The sequence below is a fragment of the Equus asinus genome, chromosome 22 (genome assembly GCF_041296235.1).
Source record: "Equus asinus isolate D_3611 breed Donkey chromosome 22, EquAss-T2T_v2, whole genome shotgun sequence".
NCBI lineage: Eukaryota > Metazoa > Chordata > Mammalia > Perissodactyla > Equidae > Equus > Equus asinus.
In genome coordinates, this window is record NC_091811.1 from 56,917,577 (window position 1) to 56,943,164 (window position 25,588).

Sequence of the window (25,588 nt, forward strand, 5' to 3'; positions counted from 1 at the left end):
TGTTGAATAATTTTGAGTCTCAAAGTAAAAAATGATAGTCATGAAAGAAGAGAAAGGAACAGGTGCTCTGAAATGGACAGGTGAAATCTAAAGAGAACAAAAAGAGCTGGATCATGAACTTTTCCTGTGAGGACATGATCCAGCCCAGTGACTCATTTAATGGAGTTGTGTACTTCCTGGTCCCATTTGCCCGTATAGAAAAGTTTTTGTCATTATTTCCCCACAAGACACTCTCTCCAGTGCCAAGATGAAACAAGTGTCTCCCTCATAGATGATGTTCAAAAACTGTGTGGAATGAGTTAACAAAGGAGTGCCTCCAACAGCTGCCTCCTCCCAGAATAGTTACTAATTTTCTTCCCCGTTATTTACTTTCTTTGCTCCCCACTGATTCTATTCATTGCCCTACTCCCTTTGTCTGCCTAACTCTTTCAGAATTGCTGTTTTTCTCACTCTTCCTTGCTGTTTTTGTTTTTATTTTTCATCTAATTATAGCATCCTCTCATTTTACTTGTGATCCAACTCCCTAAATACTCTTGATGCCAAAACTTTCCAGCTCCTCACTTCTTCCCAATGGATCCTCCAAATTTCCCTGCCTATGTCTGTCCATTAGAATTCAAAGAGCTGTGCAGTATCAAGATTATGTCATTCTGTCCTTTGAACTATTCCACATACCTGTGTAGGGCTCAGTTAGAATAAAAATCTGCATTTACTTACTCAAACACATTCAGAAGCTTTAGATCTAGAGTTTTGTTTTCCCCTGAGGGCGGGAAGGTTTTATTATATTCCAAGGAAATTTTAAGAGCTTTCCTTCCCATATGTACTTCATACCCTAGGGGCCCTTCCTCAGAAGCAGAGACCTCAAAGCACAAGAGAGTAGGGAGGAGGGGTTCTGTGTCCTCCACTGCCCTCAGTGACTGTGTCCAAGTTAAGCCCCAACATGTGAGAGGAAAGCTGCTAACTCCCAGCTATGGCCATGGGCCCCTGGCCCCTTGCTTTCCTGCTCAGCAGAGCCCCTCCCATCAGAGATTACAGGTTCTTGCACTGGGGAGGTGGTCTCTGGCTGGCCCAAGCAGAAAGCTAAGGCATTCAAGAAATGCTCCATGGAGGCTGCCAGGTGATGTGTTGCATTCCTGGTACTTTCTGGCAGCACTGACTTGCCACTGAAGGGAATGAGGGACAGTGGAGGACCAGGGGCTGCCCCTTGCTTATTGCTTTATGCCCCTTCTCCCACATAGCCTATTTCTTGTTTCTTTCTTTCTTTATTGATTGATTGTTGATTGATTGATTGATGAGGAAGATTGGCCCTAAGCTGACATCTGTTGCCTATCTTCTTCTTTTTGCTTGAGGAAGAGTGGCCCTGAGCTAACATCTGTGTCAATCTTCCTCTGTTTTGTATGTGGGATGCCACCACAGCATAGCTTAATGAGTTGTGTGTAGGTACATGCCAGAGATCCAAACCCATGAACCCTGGGCTACTGAAGAAGAGCGTGCAAACTTAACCACTATGCCACCAGGCAGGAGCGCCCCATAGCTTATTTCTCAGGTTGGCTTTTCTGTCAGATAAACGTCAAAACATGAAATTTTGTTTTTGATTCTTTTGCTTTTAAATAAGAAGTCGTTTGAAGAATATTTTAATTGACTTTATATTATGCACAAATATTTATATTTTATCTAAAAAAATATTTAAAGCAGAGTCCTTAACTAGGGATCCATTAATTCCTAGATAGGACTTACCATGTCTATGAATCTTCTACGTCAGGTGTAAAGTATTATGTGTTTGTGGATATAGAAATTTAGTGGAGAAAGTATACAAAAACGTGATCCAGCCTTTTCTAGGAGATTCCATATTTGAGCACTTCAAGAGCATTTCAAGTCTCTACTGATTTGTCAGCTCAAGTGGTTAAAGAGGGACATTATTTGGAAGTGACCTTAATGATTTATTCAAGAAATTTTCTATGTATTATTTTTATAAATATTTACACGGCAGTATCTCTTAAGCATTTTTGACCACAATGCCTTCTACGTTTATATCATTTTCTGGCAAGCATGTGTATATCTAACCTAAAGTTTCACAGAACACTTTTTACTTAATACATGTAATACAATCTGATACATTTTATTCTATTTTAAATTTTTTTCAAACGCTGGTTGCAACCCACTAAATTAATTCCATAACCCACTAATGGCTTGCAGTCAGCTGTTGAAATCAGAATGAAGAAAATTTACACAATGCTCTGGACGTCCTTGCCCTCCTGGTTACCAACCTGGAATCTTCAGGGAGTGGTTGGGTATTCACATCTGCATCAGTTTCAGGCTTCACAATCACAGAGAAGGAAAACCAATGAAGCTATAAACAGGGGATATGCTTCCTCACTTGACTATCCAGGTGGCTACAGTGGGATTTCAGTTTTAAATATTCTTAGAGGTGAGTAAAATTTGTAAGGTCACATAATTATAAAGTAATATAAAATTTATTGCATTTTCAACATTATCTGCCAGCAAATCCTATCCTGCATTTCACAGAAAAACAAAAACTTCCAGGGATTCTCTCGGTAAGAAATAGTCTTCTGAGGCCCCTTATCTGCTTAGTGGGGATTTGCCTATTTCTATTCTTCTGCTAATTCAGACCAGAGCTAAATCAGAGTTTTTGGATATTCTGTCTCTTTAAAGTGGAGCCAGAGACAGGAGGCTATAGACAGGACTTTGAGAAGCAGAGTAATCCTGGATTTTTCTGTTCCTGGACATGTGAGGTTAATGAGCTCAGAAGGCAGAATATGACCTCCCCCTCCCACCCCAGATTATACTTTACCCAGAGTGACAGAGGTTATATCTGCTTTATTGGGAGCATGCACTGGGGAAGGAATTGAGTGAAGAAGCACAAGCTGCCCTGGGGAATCTTTGTTTGGAACAGGCTAATGATTGTCCTTTGTTGACAACCTTGGGAACAAATTTTAAACAGATGGCTAAGGGATGAGGGTCCGGAGAGACTAGCTTGGAAGTGAGGTTGGGGGTGGCTAGCAAGAGAGCATCAGCTGCAGAGAAGAGGAAGACTATGGGGTCTCGGAATCTGCCTTCCCCAGGTTATAGGCAAAGCTGGACTTGGCCATGAACAAGCAGCTTAGGTGAAAACGTTTGCAGGTCAGGAAGGTCCTGAAAAGCCACATTTTTGGAACATCGCTAGCCTGGTTGTAATTAGCCCATTTTTAGACTACTGCCTAAAGACAGTAAAGAGTAATTTTCATTTTTTGGAGTGTACATGCAGAAATGAAATATAAAACAGTTGAAAGTAGAATGCTCAGATTGAGGTAGGGGTGGGAGTACATGTTGGCCTGGGGGTCACTTCTGAGAAAACACTAGCAAATTTCCAGTTTACCATAGTGAAGAATTGTTAAGATATGCATATATTAACTGGAAGGGCTGACCCTTTGCCACCCAAAAACACTTTCAGAGAAGTTGATTTATCAGGTTAATCACCTATTGATCAATAGAGTACAAACACCAGGAAAACCAATACTAACCTTGGGAACAAAATGCCAGAATTAGGGACAAAATACCCATGACACAAATGTCTTACAAATGGCTTCTTCCTGCATGGTTTCGCATAATTCTCACAACAATAATAAGACCCAGGAGGGAATGTGCTCTAATCAAATGTAGCTTAATAATCAACTCTAACTTGAATGACACAAGAAACTTTATCTCTCTGAATCTCACTTTCCTATTCTGTAAAATGGGGATCATAATATCCATTAACTAGACTTATAATATATAAACCTAGAACTTTAGAAAACATTTTAATATCAGGAAAAGAGCATAGAAAGATAATAGGCTTAAGCTGCAATGGAGTCACAGGGAGCAGATATGCCTTCCCAGCTTAAACCACTAAAAATTCAAGAAAAATATATGAAATCACAGTTTTCTAGATAATTGGCATCAGACAATGCAGGATAGTGATCCCTGAGAGATGATTACTTCAGCTTATTTCTTGGAGACAGTGTGGGATAGAGAGGACCCATGTGGAGCCCATCAGTCTGCTAGAGTTGGGAAGGTGTAGGTGGTAGTCCAGGGAGGCTAAAGTTCACAAAACAGAGTAACGAGGGGTGGGAGGGGCACAGAGAGATATTTGTGATCTACAGATGGCCCATCATGAGTGTTCAGCTGAGTGCTGATCAGCATGTACACATTAAGAAATTACCTGAGTGAGGTAAGAATCACCCAAAAGGGTTGCAAAGAACTGTATTCTGAGCCCACACAAGGATGGAAGTGGTCGCTATTCACACCAAAATGATATTAAAATGTTTTCTAAAGTTCTAGGATTTTTAAAATCTAGAGTGACTAATAATCACAACTTGCTGCTTTACTTCTTCTAAATATTCCTGTAAACACTTCTTTTCTTCGGTAATAACTAATTTTTGTCTCCTCTTAATACGCTTTTTGTTTGGCAACATTGTATGTTTGGTCCTGCACCTTATGGATGAAATGAGTAGTGCTCTTTGCTACCTAATAGAAGTTGATTATTATTTGTAGTGGGTCTTGGTGACAGGAATATCAGAGAAGCTTGTAGGAAATAAGATGCCATCAGGGATCTTGCAATCTAGCTTAGACATGAGCCAAGCACACAGTAAACGGTAACTTGCAGAAATATCCATACTGTCTTGCAGTTCTCCTTAATTAGGAAGGTTTTGTCAGCTCTTGAATGTGTACTGCTCTTATGGCTTGGTTTTACCAAGTAACTGCTGTCATGGAATATTTTAGTGGAAAATGAGGAATATAAGAACTGTAGCTTTAGTTGGTTATTTCTAAGTATCTGGAGAACTTGGAGAAAGAAAAGTGATCATCTCAGGATTTTAAGCTCCCATCTCAAGTTACGGAAAAAGAGTTGGGAAACTATGACTTCCCTAAAAGAAAGCACTATCTCCTGTAGCTACAGGACTGAAACTCTCGGAAACCAACCCAAGTCCAATCTTGTGGATGAATTCATTTCTATGCAAACTGAATTCACAACCTCCAGGGATTGCTTAGAGGGCAGATATGGGTAGATTCCAATGAAAGGCCTTTATTCTACCTAGCAGACTTTGCCAGAGAAGCAGACATTTATATCCTGTCTCAAGGGTTTGATCTTTTCTTGCCTGAAGGATCTATAATGTCCTTTTTGAAGTAGTTTTCTTGCAGGAGAATGCTGAACTTGTTCAAGACCTACCCTTACTTTATCTCATTGGTTGGAGTCCAATAACTAGACCCAAGTTCAAAGAGACTCTAGGACATTGGGTAAAGAGTATGATCTGGAAGGTGGTACCATGCACACCTAAAGAGTTTCAAGACAGTTAATTTATATCAATGGAAACCTGAGGAATATCTATGAGAATGAATCATCTGAGTTTTAGAATCAGGGTAAAGTGAGAAGAAACGTTGAGTATGATGTTAGCTGTGGGCTTGTCATATACGGCTTTATTATGGGTGGTATACTCCAGAAGAGCAGAACATCCACATTACTATGCAACCATCACCACCATCTACCCCTAGAACTTTTTCATCTTCCCAAACTTAAATTCTGTGGCCGTTAAAAAATAACTCCCCATTCTCCCACCTCCTCCAGCCTCTGGTTACCACCATTCTACTTTCGGTCTCTATGAATTTAACTATTCTAGATACTTCGTATAAGTAGAATAATACAATATTTGTCCTTTTGTGTCTGTTTTAATTCACTTAGCGTAATATCTTCAAGTTTCATCCAATTTGTTGCAGAATTCCATTCCATTTTAAGACCAAATAATGTTTTCTTGTAAGTATATAGCACATTTCCTTTATCCATTCATTTGTTAATGAACATTTGGGTTGTTTCCATCTTTTGGCTATAGTGAATAATACTGCTATGAATATTGGTTCAAGTGTCTGCTTTCAGGTTTTTTAGGTATATACCCAGAAGTGGATTTGTTAGATTGTGTAGTAATTCCATGTTTAATTTTTTTTTTTAAAGATTTTATTTTTTCCTTTTTTCTCCCCAAAGCCCCCCAGTACAGAGTTGTATATTCTTCGTTGTGGGTCCTTCTGGTTGTAGCATGTGGGATGCTGCCTCAGCGTGGCTTGATGAGCAGTGCCATGTCCGTGCCCAGGATTCGAACCAACAAAACACTGGGCTGCCTGCAGCGGAGCGCACGGACTTAACCACTCGGCCACAGGGCCAGCCCCCATCCATGTTTAATTTTTTGAGGAACCTCTACACTGTTTTCCACAGTGGTTGCACCATTTTGCTTTCCTACCAAAGGCACAAGTGTTACAGTTACTCCACCAATTGTGAGTTTATAACATACGTAAAAGTTAAATGTATGAAGACCATAGCACAAAGGCCAGTGGGGAGAGACAAAAGTCCTACTTGTATGGTTCTTAATTATATGTGAAGTGGCATATCATCAGCTGAAGATAGAGTATAATAAGTTTAATATGTATACTATAAAAAAATCCAAAAAACATAAGATGAGTTTATAGCAAATAAGTCAACATAGGAAATTAATTTCAAAGAAAGCAGAAAAAGGTAAACAAGAAACAAAGAACAAATGGGAAAAATATAAAATAAATAGTATATTATATTTACACCCAACTATATCAATAATCATGTTAAATGTAAATGATTTCAACACCAAACTTAAAAAGCAGAGATGGTTTGATTAGGAGGAAAAGAAAGAGTCAATTCTTTGTGCCTATAAGAAAGTAACCTTTAAGATAAACACAAAAATAGGAAAAAAAGCTTAAAAATGGAAAAAAAATAAACAATGATAACACTAACCAAAGAATTTGGAGTGGCCATACCGACATCAGACAAAGTAGATTAGAGTTAAGAATATTAATTGGAATAAAAAATTGTCATTTTTTAATGACAAAGGGTCTATTCTTGAAGAAAACATAACTATCCTAAATACATATGCGCATAAGAAAGAGCTTCAAAATACAACAAGCAAAAATTGATAAAACTGCAAGGAGAAAAAGAAAAATCCACACCAACAGTCAGACGTTTCAAGATGCCTGTCCCAATAATTGATTGAATTATTACTCAGAAATTGATGAAGTATACAGAAGACTTCATACTACCTATCAATATTATATAACTGACATTTACAGAACACTCCAACAGTGACAACAAAAAAAAGTAGAATTGTGCTAAGGTTCACAGACAATATTTACGAAGACAGACAACATTCAGGACTCTAAAACAAGCCTTGTTAAATTCAAAATGATTCAAATTAAACAAAGTATATTATCTGACCAAATGAAAGTAAATTAGAAATCAGTAACAAATTTTCCTGAGAAACACTGATCATTGGAAGACAAATATCAAAATTTATGGGATGCAGCTAAAGCGGTATTGATAGAGAAACTTATGGCTCTATAGCAATAATAGCAATTAAAACAACTCTGATGTGTATCACTGGCCATAACCTTAGTCACATGACCACACCAGCTGTAAGGGAGGCTGGGTAGAGTATTTTGCTGAGTACTTTATACTCTGTATAAAATTTGGGTTCTGTCACTATGAGTAAGGAAAAAAAAAATGCCAGACAGGAAATTACCAGTCTCTGCCACAGCCAATCAGGATGTTCTTCAAAAATTTACTGTAAATATAGAGACATATCTCCTTTTTCCCCAGCTTACGCCTCTGGCAGGGAAAATTTTCAGTCACTCTCTGCCAATTACGGGATGACAGATAGACATGATGTGACATGGCTAGTCACTGTGAGAAACCTCAGTGGAGCATCAGTGAGTGAGCTGAGTAAAGAGACAGCAGCCACACCTGCTTCGATAGAGGCAGCAGGAGCACACCTCTGCTCCATCATTTGACACCAGGATTCAACACGAGCAACAAGAGTGAGAATGTCCAGAACTGACAGCAAAGAAAAAGGGACAGTCAAAGAAAAAGCTTTATTCAAGTTCACTGGACAGTAGTAAGTCATAAGAAAACAAGACACATATCCTGGAACAAGACAATTTTTTATCCAGCGCTTGGGATGCAAAACTCTCCATTGCTTCAAATACCAAAAGTAGTTTCATTGCCTACCTGAAAATCATAAGTAGAAGGAGATATGATGAAAATAAAAGCTACATAGCACAAACATAGCATCAAGTTTGAAATTTAAATTCTGGTAAGTCTCTCTCTTACATATCGGAACAAGTAGATAGGGCAGTATGAGGGAAGAAGCAGGATCTTTGCATTCAGGTAAACTTTTGCTCAAAATCTGCACTGCCACTGTGGGGCATTCTGACCAGTCATTTCTCTGTTCTTCAGTTTCCTCATCTATAAAATGAAGAGAGCTCTTTTTTTACTTTATCTAAGATTTATGTCAAAGATTAATAGTATATAATAAATAAAATATATGATAAAAATAGAGTGTGTAATTCTAGGAGAAGTATGAAAGTTTAACAAAAGAAATCAAAATGGAATTCAGATGACATCAGGCCACCTCAATGTCTCTGAGGACGTTGCTCCCATGGCTAGATGTGTTTTTACATTGTTGATTAGGCTGCCATCAATTCACTAGTAACTTTTGAAACTGGGTCACTAGGGACCATTTTGTTGTTCACTCACATGTTCCCTGTGCACAGGTAGCTGACTAAACATATAAATTGCTATTAGGGAATTCACAGGGAAGCTTGCCTCCCTGCCCAGGAAGATCAGTTGTGCCCTCTGATAAAACCAGAGAGAAACCTTCCTTATCTCTGCACCATTCTTTTCTTCCTTTGAGCCGGGAAATCTAGCATCAGAGGCCATTTTCAGCTTGGTGAGGGAAGAGGAGACTGAGACCGGGCTCATTATATCAAGACCATTAAAATCTAGGAGAGTCCTGTTGATTGTCAGACTTGCCTGTGAAAGAGAGAGTGTGTGTGTGAGTGCACGTGTGTGTGTGGAGATGTGTGTGTTTGAGTGTGTTTGTGTGGAGTGTGAGACTGGGGATTGAGATAGGTGGAATGTTAGAGTGGGAACAGAAGTACACGCAAAACTCACCAACTTAGATTCCTCAAATTGTGGTTCCCTCAAGGGTCTCTGATAAAGAACTGTCAGAAAAGTAAGTAAATAATTCTTATGACATATTTTTCCAAATTCTCTAAACATAGGCAGAGGGTAAATACAGTCAGCTGTAAAATCTGGAACTCAGTTCATTGTAGTTGATTCTGCAGAAAAATATTCAACAATCATTTCTGATACGTTGTGATTTTGAAGGAAAATGAAATTAGAATTCTGTGTCTTGGTCACTACAGCCTTTGAAAGGGCGAGTTGTAACCTCAGTCGAGGAGGCTGTTACTGCTTAAGGGACAGAAAAATAAAAGGCGATGGGAAAGACACTACTACCCAGTAATATTCACTAGTGTCATAGAAATCAAACAATATATCATTATAGATTGCCTTCCAGGGCACTTCACCTTATTCTCCTCTGTTATTTAGGTCCTTTTTGCCACTTTTTGGCAGGAATTTGAGGGTGAAGTGTGAGGCGTGCAGTATTCACTCTTCTTGAATCTCAACTATCCAGTCCATGGGCAGCCTCTGTCCCCAATGAAGACTGAATGAGGTTGGTTCCAAACATGAGTCAGGTCAAGGTGTCTCAAATATATTTTTTTAGTTGAGTAAATAGGGAGTCAATGAAGGAAAAAAACTGAATCTCCATCACTTGTCTAGATCCCAAAGTGACAGTGAGAGGAGCCAGTTTTGCATAGGTTGAGTCATCAAAGCCAACCGGTGAATGTTAATTGAAGACTACTTATGGGAGGTACGTGGTAAAGTTTATTCGACGAAATTGTTTCAAACTTTACTTGATCCAAACTCAAAATAAATAAATAACTTCGATCTCTCACTGAAGTTTCCACAATATAATAGAGAATGTTGGTACAATTGCTGGTAAACGCGAGAATGAAGCAGTCTTATATCCAAATGACCTGCCACGGCAGGCTCACCTGCATTATTATAGGCAGTGTTTATTTAACATGCTTCATAAATTAACACACAATGTCACTGAAAGTTAACACATATTAGGCATTTTAAAACATTAAATTAGGGGCTGGCCCCGTGGCCGAGTGGTTAAGTTCGCGCGCTCCGCTGCAGGCGGCCCAGTGTTTCGTCGGTTCGAATCCTGGGCGCGGACATGGCACTGCTCGTCAGACCACGCTGAGGCAGCGTCCCACATGCCACAACTAGAGGAACCCACAACGAAGAATACACAACTATGTACCGGGGGGCTTTGGGGAGAAAAAGGAAAAAATAAAATCTTTAAAAAAAAAAAAAAACATTAAATTAATGATCATTCAAATGCTAATATGATTGGGTTCACCAGTCTTTCCTATCAATATGGAAGAGTAAAAGTTTTGACAGAAGCAGGGAATGATTTTTTGATCCCAGGAAATTTGTAGGAGAGGGGGAGCTGGGGTTGCAATGTCAATAGCCAGTACGGGGATTTCAACTCTCTACAATGGAAGGAGGGAGGAAGGGAGGGAAATTAGCAGGGCAGAAAGGAACCTGACCTGTCATTTAGTTTGGCCTGTCAGAGTCTTCCTCTGGCAAGCACATGGCAAGATACTGTCTCTGCAGTAAGCTATTTCTCCCACAAGCTAAGGGAGGGCATTCTCTGTTCCAAAATCATGGCTGTAAACCCTGAGTAGTGCACCTTGCTAACTCAGCTTACGGTGATAGATGAAGCTGACCCTTCAGTAGAAAGAAAAGAACACAGAGAAACTGAGTGAACATAGGAAAATCTGAATAGCTACCAATATAGCTAAGAGTAATTGCCAAGGAACAAGCGTGGCGTGTTTATCATCCCAAGTCTAAGGTTGTGTTTTCATGGTTATCTCTTGTTACCATGGCACTGGGTATGCGCGAGAATGAAATATTATCTCCCACTGGTAGCCTGAAATCTCCTTGAGGGAGCAACGTGTTAATGGTTGGATCTCCAACATTTATTTTATTCTTTTTAAATAATAGATGCTTATTAAATATTTATTTGAATGAACAAATGTAGGTTATTTACTTGAGCAATAGGAAATAAAAGCAACCTAATAGATATTTGATTCTCTATTCAGAACACACACATTGGGTACAATTGGGACAATTGTTTAAACACATAAAAAATTAGTTTTCCTTCTCATGTAGAAGGGTGTAGTGTTTCCATACAAAACCTTGAGTCATGCCTAAACTTGCTCGTTTAACAATCAATCTCCCTAATAAAACACAAAGCATATTATTGGCCAACATATTATTATTAACTATATAACTATAGTTACATATATATATCTCCCCAGTGAGAATGCATTTACCAGATCTTCTTTTACAGGATGGATACCTGAGAGTAGCTGCTTGAAATATGAATATCAATGAGGGTAAGTTTTGACATGAAGGAGAGGGGAATTCCTGAGCCCCTATCTAATGGAATTCCTGAGAAAATGTAGAGGACGAGGAAGCTTAAAACTCTGGAAAGTGCTGAAATGGGCAGCAGTAAATGTCAGTGAGAAAGGAAGGGTCATTTATAATTTGTTTACAAAGATTGGCTCCTGTGTGTCCATCTGTTTCTGGACGTTTCTTGGGCAAGTGACATATATCAAAACTCAGAGAACGTAAGCAACAGGGTTAGGCAGCTGGCTGGTAAATTAGTGGGGAGAGGTGATTTGAAGAGGGAGCAGCAGAAATCGTTCAAAGAGGTCACTAAGGCATACCCTGAGATGGATTCTGAAGGCTGCGTGCTGCAAAGAGCACAGAGTTGATCAGGCTGGCAAAGAAAGTAGATACCTTGGATCATTCTCTCTGGGCTCTGTCCGTGACCCGAAGCACCAGAACAGGATTAAACCTGGGTTATATTAAGGTTCCAGAATAATTTTCTTTATACGACTTCGGGAAACCTTCTGCCTAAGCAGTCCCAAAACTGGCTTAGAAATGCTGTCGTTTGCCTAAATATAGGGTGACAAAGTAAAGATACATCTTTTTATCTCCTTATTTAGAGATGATTTGAAGTGCAAAGATCACGATTAACACTTTTAAATCAATGTGCTGCTGTTAGAATTCAGCATAACAACATAAGAAGATCAACAGAAAACATTAATTAAACATTTGTCCAAACCCATAGAATGTACAACACGAAGAGTGAATCATAATGTAAACTATGGACTTTGGGTGATTATGATGTGTCAGTGTAGGTTCATCAATTTTAACAAATGTACCACTCTGGTGGGGGATGTTGATAATGGGGAGGCTATGCATGTGTAGGGGCAGGAGGTATATGAGAAATCTCTATATTTTCCTCTCAATTTTGCTGTGAAGTTGCTCTAGAATTGCTCTAAAAAAAGTTTTAATTTTAAAACAAAAACCTAAATACTAATTAGCAGATTTTTCTTGGTTTTGAAAATGGAGCATTTCAGTATGGTGTGGAAAAGCAAACAAAGACGAGCATGAAAGAAAAAAGCATCAAAAACGACATAATTTCCTCCAGGATAAGGACAAATAAAATCAACCCCACATGGCAATGTTACTGAGAAACTGCAAATCAGACATATAATTTATGTTTTGTTGTTATTTGATATCTTTGTATATTTACTTTCTATTCACAGAATTATAAGCATAAGATCCATATTAGGTATTTTCTAAAATGTCTCCTAGTAAGATGTCCTATGTTAACAAATTGATTATTAAGTAAAAGAGGAAAGTGAATTTAAGCTAGTTTGCTGGGATGTCTTTGTTCAGGTTCCAATACTAACTTTTTATGGCACTGCTCTCATCAGGTAGAATCACTCTCGACTTGGAGCAAGGCAAGGATGAGAAATCACACGGCGGTAACAACATTCATCCTGTTGGGATTGACAGATGATCCAAAACTACAAATTCTGCTTTTTGTATTTTTGTTTCTCACCTACGTGTTGAGTGTGGCTGGAAACCTCATCATTATCACCCTCACACTTTTGGATTCCCATCTTAAAACTCCTATGTATTTTTTCCTCCGAAATTTCTCTTTCTTAGAAGTCTCATTCACCACTGTCTGTATTCCCAGATTCCTGTATACTATCACAACTGGAGATAATACTGTTACCTATAATGCTTGTGCCACCCAATTATTTTTTGTTGTCCTCTTTGGAGCAACAGAATTTTTTCTCCTTGCCGCCATGTCCTACGACCGCTGTGTGGCCATTTGTAAGCCCCTGCATTACACGACCATCATGAACACCAGAGTCTGCACTATACTTGTTCTCTCCTGTTGGTTTGCTGGCCTGTTGATCATCCTCCCACCTTTTGGCCTGGGCCTCCAGCTGGAATTCTGTGACTCTAACATAATCGATCATTTTGCCTGTGATGCATCTCCTGTTTTACAGATAACCTGCTCAGACACAGTGTTAATAGAGGGAGTTATTCTGAGTTTTGCTGTGCTGACACTCATTACTACTCTAGTGTGTGTAGTCCTCTCCTATACATACATCATCAAGACCATTCTAAGATTCCCCTCTGCCCAACAGAGGAAAAAGGCCTTTTCCACCTGTTCTTCCCACGTGATTGTGGTTTCTGTCACATATGGCACCTGCATCTTCGTCTACATCAAACCCTCAGCAAGGGAAGGAGTGGCCATCAATAAAGTGGTGTCTGTGCTCACTACTTCAGTCGCCCCTGTGCTTAATCCGTTCATTTATACACTTCGAAACAGGCAAGTGAAAGATGCCTTTAAAGACACAGTAAAACGAATTGTATTTCTCACAAATAAGTGAGAGACTCTTGATGTTTTTTGAGGTTAAGTTAAATTAAATTTAAATCTGAATAATCCATGAGCAATATTCATGAATTTGCTAAACTGGTTCCTTAGTTTATTCTTTAGATTTATCAAGTTAATCTTCCCCCAAGAACATTTTTCTCTTATAATCCAAAAGTCAAATCAAGCTATTTATTTCTTCTTAAGTTTATTTTATTCAGAAGGGTTTTGTCAATTCCTACTTCCAGACGAGATTCCCCAAACGCTCAATGTCATAAAAAGGAAATGCAAATGATCAATGCTGTGTTTCTGGCCATATGGCCTTGTTGTGATGTGGAATATAAATGCCCAGAGACCATTTCTCATTTGTTGGGAATAGTGCACTATCCAGCCTCCAATCGTAGAAGGGTAACAAAGGATTCTTCACCAAAGCTTAAAAAGCGATTTAAAGAATTATGCACCTCTGAGCCCTCATTCTCAGTTTAGAATGCCCATTTTTCAGGAATAAGTAGAAGTTGTTAATGGGGCAAATCTAAAATCAGTGACGATAACTATATTCTTGCTTTTAAACCAATTTACCCACAAAAATGTTTCTACTGGCCGTTCTGGAAATTATGTGTCTGTACTGCATCCTGCAATATGATATGATGGCAGAAGAGAAAGAACAAGACTCCCAAGTATTGGGCACCTTCTATTGACATTGCCATTGAGGGTGTTTAGATACAGACTCGAGGAGAACAAGCCCCGAATTTAGGGGCAGGATAACTAAATCTTTGTTAGGTAAGTTCTCCAATATCCAGACTTATATTATCTCTTGATTTAAGAAAACTGTTAGAGATTAGGAGTATTGATCAACACATCAAAAAGTTCAGGGCCAGTCCAGTGGCCTTGTGGTAAAGTTCAGCACATTCCACTTGGGTGGTCCAGTTCTGCTTCCCGGGCGTTGACCTATGTCACTCGTCTGTCAGCAACCATGCTGTGATGGTGGTCCACATACAAATAGAGGAAGAGTGGCAACAGATGTTGGCTCAGGGACAATCTTCCTCAAGCAAAAAGAGGGAGATTGGCAACAGATGTTGGCTTAGGGAAAGTCTTTCTCAGAGGAAAAATAGTTCTCAATTTGGGAAGGACATTCTAAGGGGCATTTGGTGGCTTAGCATAGACTGACTATTGAAGATAAAATCCAGGTATAATGTGAAAAAAAAAAAGATAGACTTAGAGAAGAAGGAGAGAGGTGTAAAAACAGGTAACAGTCATTCAGGAACCTTGGACCAAATAATTGGAATTCTTTCTATTAAATGGTAAACACAGTCTTTTTATTGTTTTCATGTTCTATAATTGTGAAAGCAAAATTTTATGCTTTCAGAGTACATATGCAACCATTACCTATGTTTATTAAACATCAGCTAGTTGCTTAAATGTACTTTTTATTTTGATCATATTTTCAGTTGTTCACACAAGGAAGGTTATGGCCATAGTATGAGTAAAACTTATTTTATACTTCAAAAATATTCAGGGAAAATAGGACTTTATTCTCCAAGGTTTTTCTTCTTTTTTCATTTAAAATTTCTAAAACACCAAGAGCTCATACTGATATAAATAAATGATTGAACAAATTAACAGATGAGGGAGAAGAGACAAATCTCCTGTGTAGAAGTATTCCAAATAATTTACGTAGATTCTCCACCCTAAAGGAAGGAGAAACTTTACAGCAGAGAAACTGACAAACTATCTCAGTCACGTGATCCAGGTCAAGATCAAATCATAAATCATGTTGATGGCATGTATCCTTGACATGGTGTGATAAAAATGCCACTTTACTTCTTCTTCTCAATAGCATCAGACAACTTCCAATAGTAGGGGCATCCTATAAAATACCCAACCAGTACTGCTCAAAACTGTCAAAGTCTTCAAATATAAGGAAAGTCTGAGAAACTGTCATAGTCAAGAGGAGGCTAAGGATACACGACAATTAAATGTAATGTGGTTCACGAGATGGGATCATGGAACAGAAAAAAGATATTAGCTGAAAACTAAGGAAATCTGAATAAATTACTGACTTTATTTAATAGTAATGTATCAGTAATGATTCATTAGTTTTAACAAATGCATCGTACTAATGTAAGATGTTATAAGGGAAACTGGGTACATGGTATTTGGGAACCATCTATACTATCTTCTCCATTTTTCTGTAAATCTAAAACTGTTCTAAAATAAAAAAGATCTGTTAAAAAATAAATACAATCCTCAAATTAAAAATTAAATAAAAACTATTGTCTCTATGCTGAGGAAAATCTGTGGCTACTTAAATGATGGATTTGAAAGACAATTTAAAGCTTTCTTTTGCAGACTGCTTAATGCAAGGTGCCATTCAAACCCATTGTTCCATCTCTCATTCTTCTCCCTAGCCTGCTGATGACCTGTGTTTGATGCTCCCATTGCAACTTCCTCAACAGTCTCTCTGGGATGACTTCTCTTCAACATTTCTTTAACTTTTGTTCTTGAAGACAAAGGGTCTTTATTAGTCCCTCGGAACCAGGACACACCGAGGGAACATATTGTTTGTCAGCACAATTGATCCCAAAGTGGCTGCACTGAAGAAAGAAAAAAAATATGTTCCCTTGGATATTTAATAACCTCCAAAAAGCTAACGTGTCTCTCACTGAGGTAATCATTCTCCTTGCAACAAAAAGAGCCCTAGACATTTTTTGGCCTTCAGCACACGTTTTGTTCATACTTTTACAAATATTTGAATGTATGTCCAACATTTTGATATGCAGCATAGAAAATGTAACAAAGTTAATCTGCCCCAGGGCAACAATACCATTTATAAAATATCCAACCATAAGAAGTTAACAATACAACAATTTGCACAAGGCAACATATATTGAAGTGCAACATAAGTGGTATAGATCACGTGTGCTTTCAATACAGAAGGGAGATCCCTACGGTCAAGTGAAATAATAATAGCATTTATGTTATTTACTGTGTGCCAGGCATTGTTCTAAGTAAAATGTATGGTAATAATAGGTTCAATTAAAAAACCTATATGTTGTATATTATTATTATCAGCAATATATTATTATTATTCATTAATAATACCATGCTATTGGTGAGGATTGTTTTAGACTGGTTACTTTTAAAAACTGCAGAAGGGAAGGAGGCTCTGAGAAGTAGAATTTACTTACCCTTTTGTTAAGAGACATTTACATTGTAAAGGAAATCTCCATCTGTAAAGTTGTCTCCCTCTCTGTACCAGGAAGAAGAGGGGATAGCCTTATCTCTAGAAACTCTTAATCAATGCCAAAGGCAAGGACTTAAATCTGCATCTTGTTTACTGTACCTGTGTAGTAATCTCCCATGATCAACTCCCCCCACCCCCAACATCTTCCTCTGTCTTTAGCTAAAAATCATATTTAAGGTGGTGGCTTCAGCCATTTACTTAATCTGGTTTGATTCTTATCTAAAGTTATTGGACCACCCAATAACCAGACCCCACCTGCACCAATACCATTTTAACAATTTCTTTTTATATATTCTCTCCTTTGTCTTGTAAAGAGATAACTCACATACCTATGCCTTAAATTTAGCCCTACCCTCAATCCATGTTTGCAGCAGCAGCAGCAGCAGCAGCAGCTCTGACTGCCCATGGGTCCTGTCCCCATGCTATTCCACACTATTCTCTAAATAAAAGAGCACTACTGCTAGACCTTGACAGTCCAAGAAATCTTTCTTTCAACTCTTCAGCTCGCTGACCCCGCATCAATAAATACCTCATAATGTATTTAAGAGCTGTGTTGATGTATTTTCTTTTGATAGCAGTAATTCTCCATTCTCTCTTTTTTCCAGCTCAGTCTCATTAAAGGTTTACCAACTTTATTGTTTACAAACACCCAGCTTTTGATTTCATTGATTTTTCTCTATAATTTTTCCATTCTATATTTCACTGATTCCTGCTTATCATTATTATTTCTCTCCTTCTGCTTACTTTGTGTTTAATTTGATTAAATTTAGCAGTTTCTTAAAATGAAAGCTTATAGCATTGATTTTAGACCTTTCTGCATTTTAATATATTAATCTTATGCTATAAATGTCCTGCTAAGTAATATTTTAGCTGTATTCTACAAACTTTAATATGTTGTATTTTCATTTTCATTCTGTTCAAAATACTTTCTTATTTTTCTGTGATACATTTCTATGACCTATGTGTTATTTGCAAATCTGTTCCTTACTTTCCAAATATTTAAGGATTTTCCATATATCTTTCTGCTATTGTTTCTAGTTTAACTCCACTGTGGTCAGACAACATACTTTCTATAATTTCAATATTTTTAGTTTACTGAGACTTGTTTTGTGGCCCAGGATATGGTTTATCTTGGTAAATAACTGATATGTACTTGTAAAAGGATACATTCAAGCTGTTGTATAGTGTATTTTTCTGTAAACACCAGTGTTGTCATCATGATTCAAATTCTTATATACCTGAACTGATTTTATGTCTACTGGTTCTACCAATTTCTGAGAGAGGGTTGGTGACGACTCCAACTATATTGTGGATTTGTATATTTCTCATTTCAATTCTATCAATTTGTGCTTCGTGTATTTTGAAATACTGTAAATGAAGTGAAAACTTCATCAGTATGAAATGCCCTTCTTACTCCAGGTAGTATCCCTGTTCTTAAACTTCTGTTTAGTGTTTTCATGGCATCATTAAAATATTTTTACTTTATCATATTTTTATAGTTTTTTTTTTTTCTTGACTGGATAGAGTTGAGCTTGCATTGTTATCCAATCTGGCAATGGGTATTTTTTAATTGTAATTTTTAGACAATTTCCATGTAATGTAATCATCTATATATTTGGGTTTAGTCTACTGTCTTGCCATTTGTTTTCTCCTTGTTTCAGATGTTCTTTTTATCCTCTTTTATTGTTTTTTCCATTAATTGAATATGTTTTCATGATTCCATCATATTTCCACTAATGCCTTATTAGTGCTTCTGATTTGTTTTAATTTTTCTATTTTTTAAGACACTATTTTTAGAATAGTTTTAGGTTTACAACAAAACTGAGAAGGAAGTACAGAGATTAACCATATACTCCCTGCTCCTACACATGCATATCCTTTCCCATTATCAATATCACCCATCAGAATGGGTCTCTTCCATGTCACTTACAATTGACTATTTTTTTTCATCATGATGGGAGATATATATATATATATATATGTATGTATTTGCTTCTTTGCATGTCTGATAACTTTTATTGGCTTCTAAACATAGTGAATTTTACCTTTTTGATCCTTGATATGTTTACCTTTCCATAAATATTCTTAAGGTTTGCTCTAGGGCACAGTTAAGTTACTAAGTTACAGTTTAATCCTTTTGGAAGCAAAGGAAATAATCAGCAAAATGAAAGGGCAACTTATGGAATGGGAGAAAATATTTGCAAACCTTATATCAGATAGGGATTAATATTGAAAATATGTAAGGACCTCATACAACTCAATAGCAATAAAAACACCAATAATCTGATTAAAAACTCAGCAATGGATCTGAATAGGCATTTCTCCAAAGAAGACATACGAATAAACAACAGGTATATGACAAGATACTCCATATCACTAATAATCAGGGAAATGCAAATCAAAACCACAATGAGATATAACCTCACACATGTTAGGACAGCTGTTAACAAGAAAGAAAAATGCAACAAATGTTAGTGAGGATGTGGAGAAATTGGAATATTTGTACACTTGTACACATATATAGAACACGTAGATTGAATACTTGTTAGGATATACAAGATTTGAATAACACCAGCATCCAATGTGACCTAATTGACATTTATAGAATGCTCCACTATAAAACAGCAGAATACACACTGTTTTCAACTGCACATGGAACATTTACCAAGATAGATCATATTCTGTACCATAAAACAAGTCTCAATAAATTTAAAGGATTCAAGTCATCCAAACTATGATCTCTGACCGCAACTGAATTAAATTAAAAGTCACTAACAGAAAGACCTCTGTGGAAAAATGAAAGAAACCCCAGTGAGAGGCTTAAAAATTTCTCTACGTGTTATACGCTGCTCTACACCCCTGGTAATTCCAGATGTGCCAATTCTTTGCTTGGACAGAGACACGTGTTTTAGAGAGATGTCAAGAGCTCCAATTGCTTATTGTTTATTTTTGTTGTTGTTGTGTCATCACCTACACATTCTGACACTTTGGTTTAACCTTGTTAATTCCAGAGCTTATAAATCTATTGAGGAAAAAATACAGCCTAATCTGAAGGAGAGCGCATCCTATCCATGCAGTGAATGACAGAAAACCTAGAAGGTAAAATATAGAGTAAATAAAGAGGATAAATGTGATGTGGCTTTATGAAAATGGCCCCGATTGACAAAGTGAGAGAGAAATACGTTATCTTCTAAGTATTAGGAGGGAAACACTGAGCTTAAAGACAAGAGACATGAGTTCTATTTTACTCTCTGCCAAAGTCTGTGACTTTAAAACTCACTGCTCGCCCTGAGCCTTAGACTCCCTATCCATGAAGGGAAAAGAATGATTCAGATAATCTAACTACATGTCCTTGGACCTCTTGGAAAAGAAGAAGTAACTACAAAAAATAAGTATTTTAATTAAAGCTTTGAAGTTGCACTGATTTTAAAGACTAAAGTTTTGAAAACAATACGCTGATTTCACTGGGAGTCATCAAGTGAGGTTCATGTGATTTTTTACGGTGTTCTCTGACTAGACAGACCAAGAAGTAAATCACTAAAGTTATCTCCTCAAAATGGAGAAATTTAACAGACTCCCCATGCTCGTCCACAATGAAACAACTTGGAATTCTTCTAATCAATAGGCATATTAACATTTGGGGCCCTGGGTAACCTAGAGAAGACGAATATCTATCAGGTCGTTAGTTGACCTAGCTTTTTGTTGACCTTATGAAGTCAAGGACACCATGGGTTATAGCAAATTAATGTATCAAGCCCATCTAAAAGGAATAGATTTGACTGAATTTTATACACATCAGTGAAACCACTTCTCTCAAAAAGCACAGCAAGAGGGGAGACCTTGAATTAACATCTTTTCCAGAGTCATATCTTCTTCATTGAGAACCCCGATGAAGAGATGAGGAATTTCCTGACCATCTCATACTTTCTGTTGCCATGAATAACATCCAACTGATCAACTTTCACATATTGCATTCTGTGTTGCTATCAGAGACAGGAAAACTTGAAGACTATTTTTAAAACAATTAGAAAATAATGCAATAAATAATTTGAAAGCTTATTTCTGGGAATTCAGGCTATTCTTCCCCAAAATAATTTAATATCCCTTGCAATGAACAAAAATATAAGTGAATTCTAAAGCATTCTTGTTTGACTGCAAAGATTACCACTTTCTCTTTGAACATTACGTCTATACACTTGTTACATGATAAAACATGTGTATGTTTAAACTCATTCAAGACCCACGGAAAGACAAAGTCACTGTCAGTTGGCACATATGCAATTATGTCTTAGTTGGGCAGTCATTGGAATACATTTAAGTCATCAAAAAGTTTATGTCTATTTTGGGCTAGCTTTCTTCTAGGGTTCTGGGAAATAGTGTCAGTGACTAGGACCCCCTCCCTGCCCACAGTTAATCAGACCAGGTGATCTTTGGCCTTAAACCCTCGTTCTTTAAAGCATAGGGAGACAATGTAGTGTATTAGAAAGAAGGGACTTTGTCATCATGCAAACATGGGTTCAAGTCTAAACTCTACCTCTTTGCAAATATGTGGCCTTGAGCATTTAGCTTCTCAGTTTTCAACCACTCAATTTTTCATTCATAAAATGGAGACAGTCATATAACCCACCCATAAGCGTTGTCATAAAGATTATAAGAGACAACATATATAAAGCACTTAGCACAGGATTAGGTCAAAGAAGAGCTCAATCAATATTATTTACCTAGGTAAACATCAACTATGTTTTATGTAACTTTAGATACTCTGACATTTATCCTACCCCTATCAAACATATAATAATGTGTTGAATTGAGAAAATATTCTATAAAATGTTATTGATTAAATGAATGAAAAAACAAAATCACAGGTATAAAATTATAGTCCTGCAGTATTTTCATCAATTTTTGTTTTGGGTTGGAAAGTAAATGACTGTTTTAAAAATAAAAATTGCATACATTTAAGGCGTATGAGGTGAGGATTTGATACACATATACATAGTGAAACTATTATTACAGTCAAACTAATTAACATATCTTCTCACAGTGACCTTTTTTGTTTGTGATGAGAGCATCTGGAATCTATTCTCTTAGCAAATTTCCAGTATTCAGTACAGTATTATTGACTTTAATCATCATGCTGTATGTTAGATCTCTGGACTTTCTCATCCTACAGAGCCGCAACTTTGCACCCTTTGACCAACATGGACAGCACCTAATCTTGAAGCTTAAGTCAAACGTGAGAAAACTGAACACAAATTCCCTGAATTATTTGTGATGTCTCATATGAAGAATGCTCACCAGAGGAGAAAGCTGCTTAGAATAGAGGAAAGGGGCTGTTTCCACTGTGACACAAGGTGATAGGACTTCATCCAAATTTGGCTTCTCTTGTGGAATTCTGAGCCGCTTCTCTCTTGAGTTCAACTGAAACATCCCTACGCATGTGGAGAGAGTCAAGCCTCCTGACTTGTTTTCTGACTCTTATTGTTCTGCACATGACCTATTGTTGCATCTCCTTGTCTCCAAAGACACTCTTCCCACTGATATATGTTTAAAGCTTTTATTTGAATGAGTTCATTCAAATTCATTACACTGTAGGTTGATTAGTGACTTTTGAACCTGGGCTCCCAAGGGAATCGTTTGTTTGTTCAGTCACTTGATCCCTCCACACTGTTGCAGACTCAATGGGTACAACTTTTGCTGTTCTTGTAAAAGTAAAATTTATTGGGAGACTTGTCTCTGTGTTAAGAAAGGCCAGAATATCGATTTCCCAAACTAGAGAGTTTCTATTAGTTTCTACAGTCTTTCCATCTTCTCAGTTAACCAGAATACAAGAACATTTTTCCTTCTGGTAGAGTAGAACAATATATTTGGAATTTGCTTTTTAAAAATTTATTAAGAGGTAAAGTGACTGGGAATTAATGGGCAGCAGTTACTGAGGAGAACTATCTCACTCACAGAATGTTTGTAAGTGCTAGCGTGGAGGTACATACAAAAAAATGTGTTGAGGTCTACACTTATTTGCTTCTAGTCATCCATTCCTGCCCACCTTTGAGTCTCACTAAGGACTTTTGTGGTTAAAGCACCCTCAGAAGCCAAGAAGGACCATCAGAGAGGTGAGCATAATTGTTTTACAGATATTTATCATCTGGAAACTAATAAATCAAATTTGAGTACTAAATAATGTTGACAACATTCCAGAAGAGGAATCAGCAGATTATTCTGAGCTATTGCCTTGTTCTATGACATGTGACATGACTTTGAATAAGACCTTTGAATAATAGTCTTGGAAAGGAGAAGGGTTTGGAACAGGAACAGATGATTTATAGAGGATCAAGTCATTTAGGAAAGGTTCTAAGAAAGTCTTTTATCCTCAATCCAATGAAAATATCTCCCCCAACGTTCTCCACTACAAAATTTGAATCTCTAAGCTGAGGATATAATCGTATTTAACGGGCTTTATATTGTACAATACATTCATCCCCAAGTGTGTAAATACTTTAAGCCATTGGTCAATGAACACATTAAGTTAGGACATTTATATGCTATTGTTCAAGAATTCATTAATTTCTTGTTCAGGTGAGATTGGGATATGGAGAAAAATAAAATACTGACAGCTTAAAAGTAAGAAAATTTTCAGAGTCCACAGCATAGTCTAGGATAAAGAGTACTTGGCAAGATGTCATATGAGGGCACTTGAATCCTGGATCAAAAGTAAGAGATGGAATTAGGTGGACAGAATGGAAAAAATAGTTGGAGTCCAGAGCCTTCACCTCTTGCTTTCAACATTTAGTATCCTATGATCAGTTGCCAAGGGACTCTGTATTACCTGGAATGGTACCAGCTAGCAGGTAACAAGAGCCAGAAGTGATTCTGCTTCCCTGTAGTGCTTTTCTAGCAAATAGTACTCCATCATATGGATGTATTACACTGTGTTCATTCATTCACTAGTTGATGGACCTTTGGATTGTCTCCATGTCGTGAGACAAACGTTTTCATTTCTTTGTACCTATAAGTGAGAACTTTGAGTTGTATGGTATCTACTAAGCTATTTACCAAATCTGTACCATTTTATATTCTCACCAGCAATGTGAGAAGGGTCCAATTTCTTCAAGTACTCACCAACACCTTGTTTTGACCTTTTTTACTGTGGTCATTCTTGTGGGTGTGCAGTGGTACCTGATTGCGAGTTTAATTTGAACCCCCTAATGACTAATTATATTGAGCATATTTTCCTGTGCATATTATCTGTTTGTATATCTTCCTTGGTGAAATTTCTATTCAGAACTTTTGCACATTTTTTAATTGGATTGCTTGTCTTCTTTTTGAGTTGTAGGAGCTCTTCATAAATTGTGATACAAGTCCTTTACCAGATATATGATGTGTAAATATTTTCTGCCAATCAGTGGCTTGATTGTTGTTATATTTCATTTCCTTAATGGTACCTCTTGAAGCGGAAAAATAGTCCACTTTTTCCACTTTTTTTTTTTTTAACAAATGTGCTTTTAGTGTCATGTCTAAGAATTATTTGCCTAATCTATGTTTCTCCTATGTTTCTTAGCTCTTACATTTAGGTCTTTGATCCACTTTAAGTTAATTTTGTATATGGTGTGAGATAAAATTCTAAGTTTATTTTTGCCCATGAATATCCAATTCTCCCATCACTATTTGTTAAAAAGACTAGCTTTTCCCTCTATTGAACTGTCTTGGTGCCTTTGTTGAATCTTTTAGGAAAATCCTTTCATCATTTTAGATTTTAATTCTTAGACTTTACCATCCTATTTCTTTTGTACCCAGAGCCTATACACTGCTGGATTTATTAGTTGATCTTGCCTTTCAGCTCAATCTATTCCCAGGAGGAATTGAGAAAAATTCCTTTGTAAATATATCATTACATGCCATTAAAACACCTTAGTTATTATCTTCAGAGCCAGGAAGAGTTTTCATTCCTAGGAATATAACTTAGGGAAACCCTTACACATGTGCATCATGTTACATGCATAAAAATATTTATCACATTACTGTTCATTGTAGTGAAAAACTGGAAACACAACATATGTCCATCAGTCAAAGAGTAGATTAATAAAGTGTGGTTGCATTCATACAATGGAATACTGCAGAGTCATTGAGTAAACTTTAACACCACCCATCAGCATGAATGTATCTCATAAAAATAATGGTAAGGGAGAAAGTAAGACACAGAAGAATGGATAGCACAATTCCATTCATACAAAGTTTTTTTGTTTTTTTTAAAGACAAAACTAGACAATATGATTGATAGTGCATTCGATGGTAAAACTACAACAGAAAGTAAGGAAAAGATCATTGAAATAGGAGTGTACTTATGTCTTTGGGGATGGGGAGAAAGGTAATTGTGATGCAGAGAGGTCAGTGGGGCTTTTCTAAGGTTATGGCAATGATTCATTTCATAACTGAATGTCAGTTACGTTGGGTACTTGCTTTATAGTTGTTTTTTTTAGAAGTGCACAAGTGTTTCCTGCATGTTTTATTTATGGACAAATAGTTAAGATAATAACTGATCTGGAAAAATAGCCATAAAAGTTTTGACAGTTAAATAATCAAGAGAGACTATTTGTTTAACTATATGCAAATTAATTGGAATATCTGGATGAAACAGATAATTTTCTAA

At 37.0% G+C, this 25,588-nt stretch overlaps 1 protein-coding gene across 1 annotated transcript; it reads left to right on the forward strand.

The window, feature by feature from the left end:
- The first annotated feature begins 12,780 nt into the window (after positions 1 to 12,780).
- On the forward strand, positions 12,781 to 13,719 carry LOC106822838 (olfactory receptor 6C2-like). The gene has a single exon (XM_014828199.3). The coding sequence runs from the start codon at positions 12,781 to 12,783 to the stop codon at positions 13,717 to 13,719; it is 939 nt and encodes a 312-aa protein (XP_014683685.2).
- Positions 13,720 to 25,588: the final 11,869 nt, after the last annotated feature.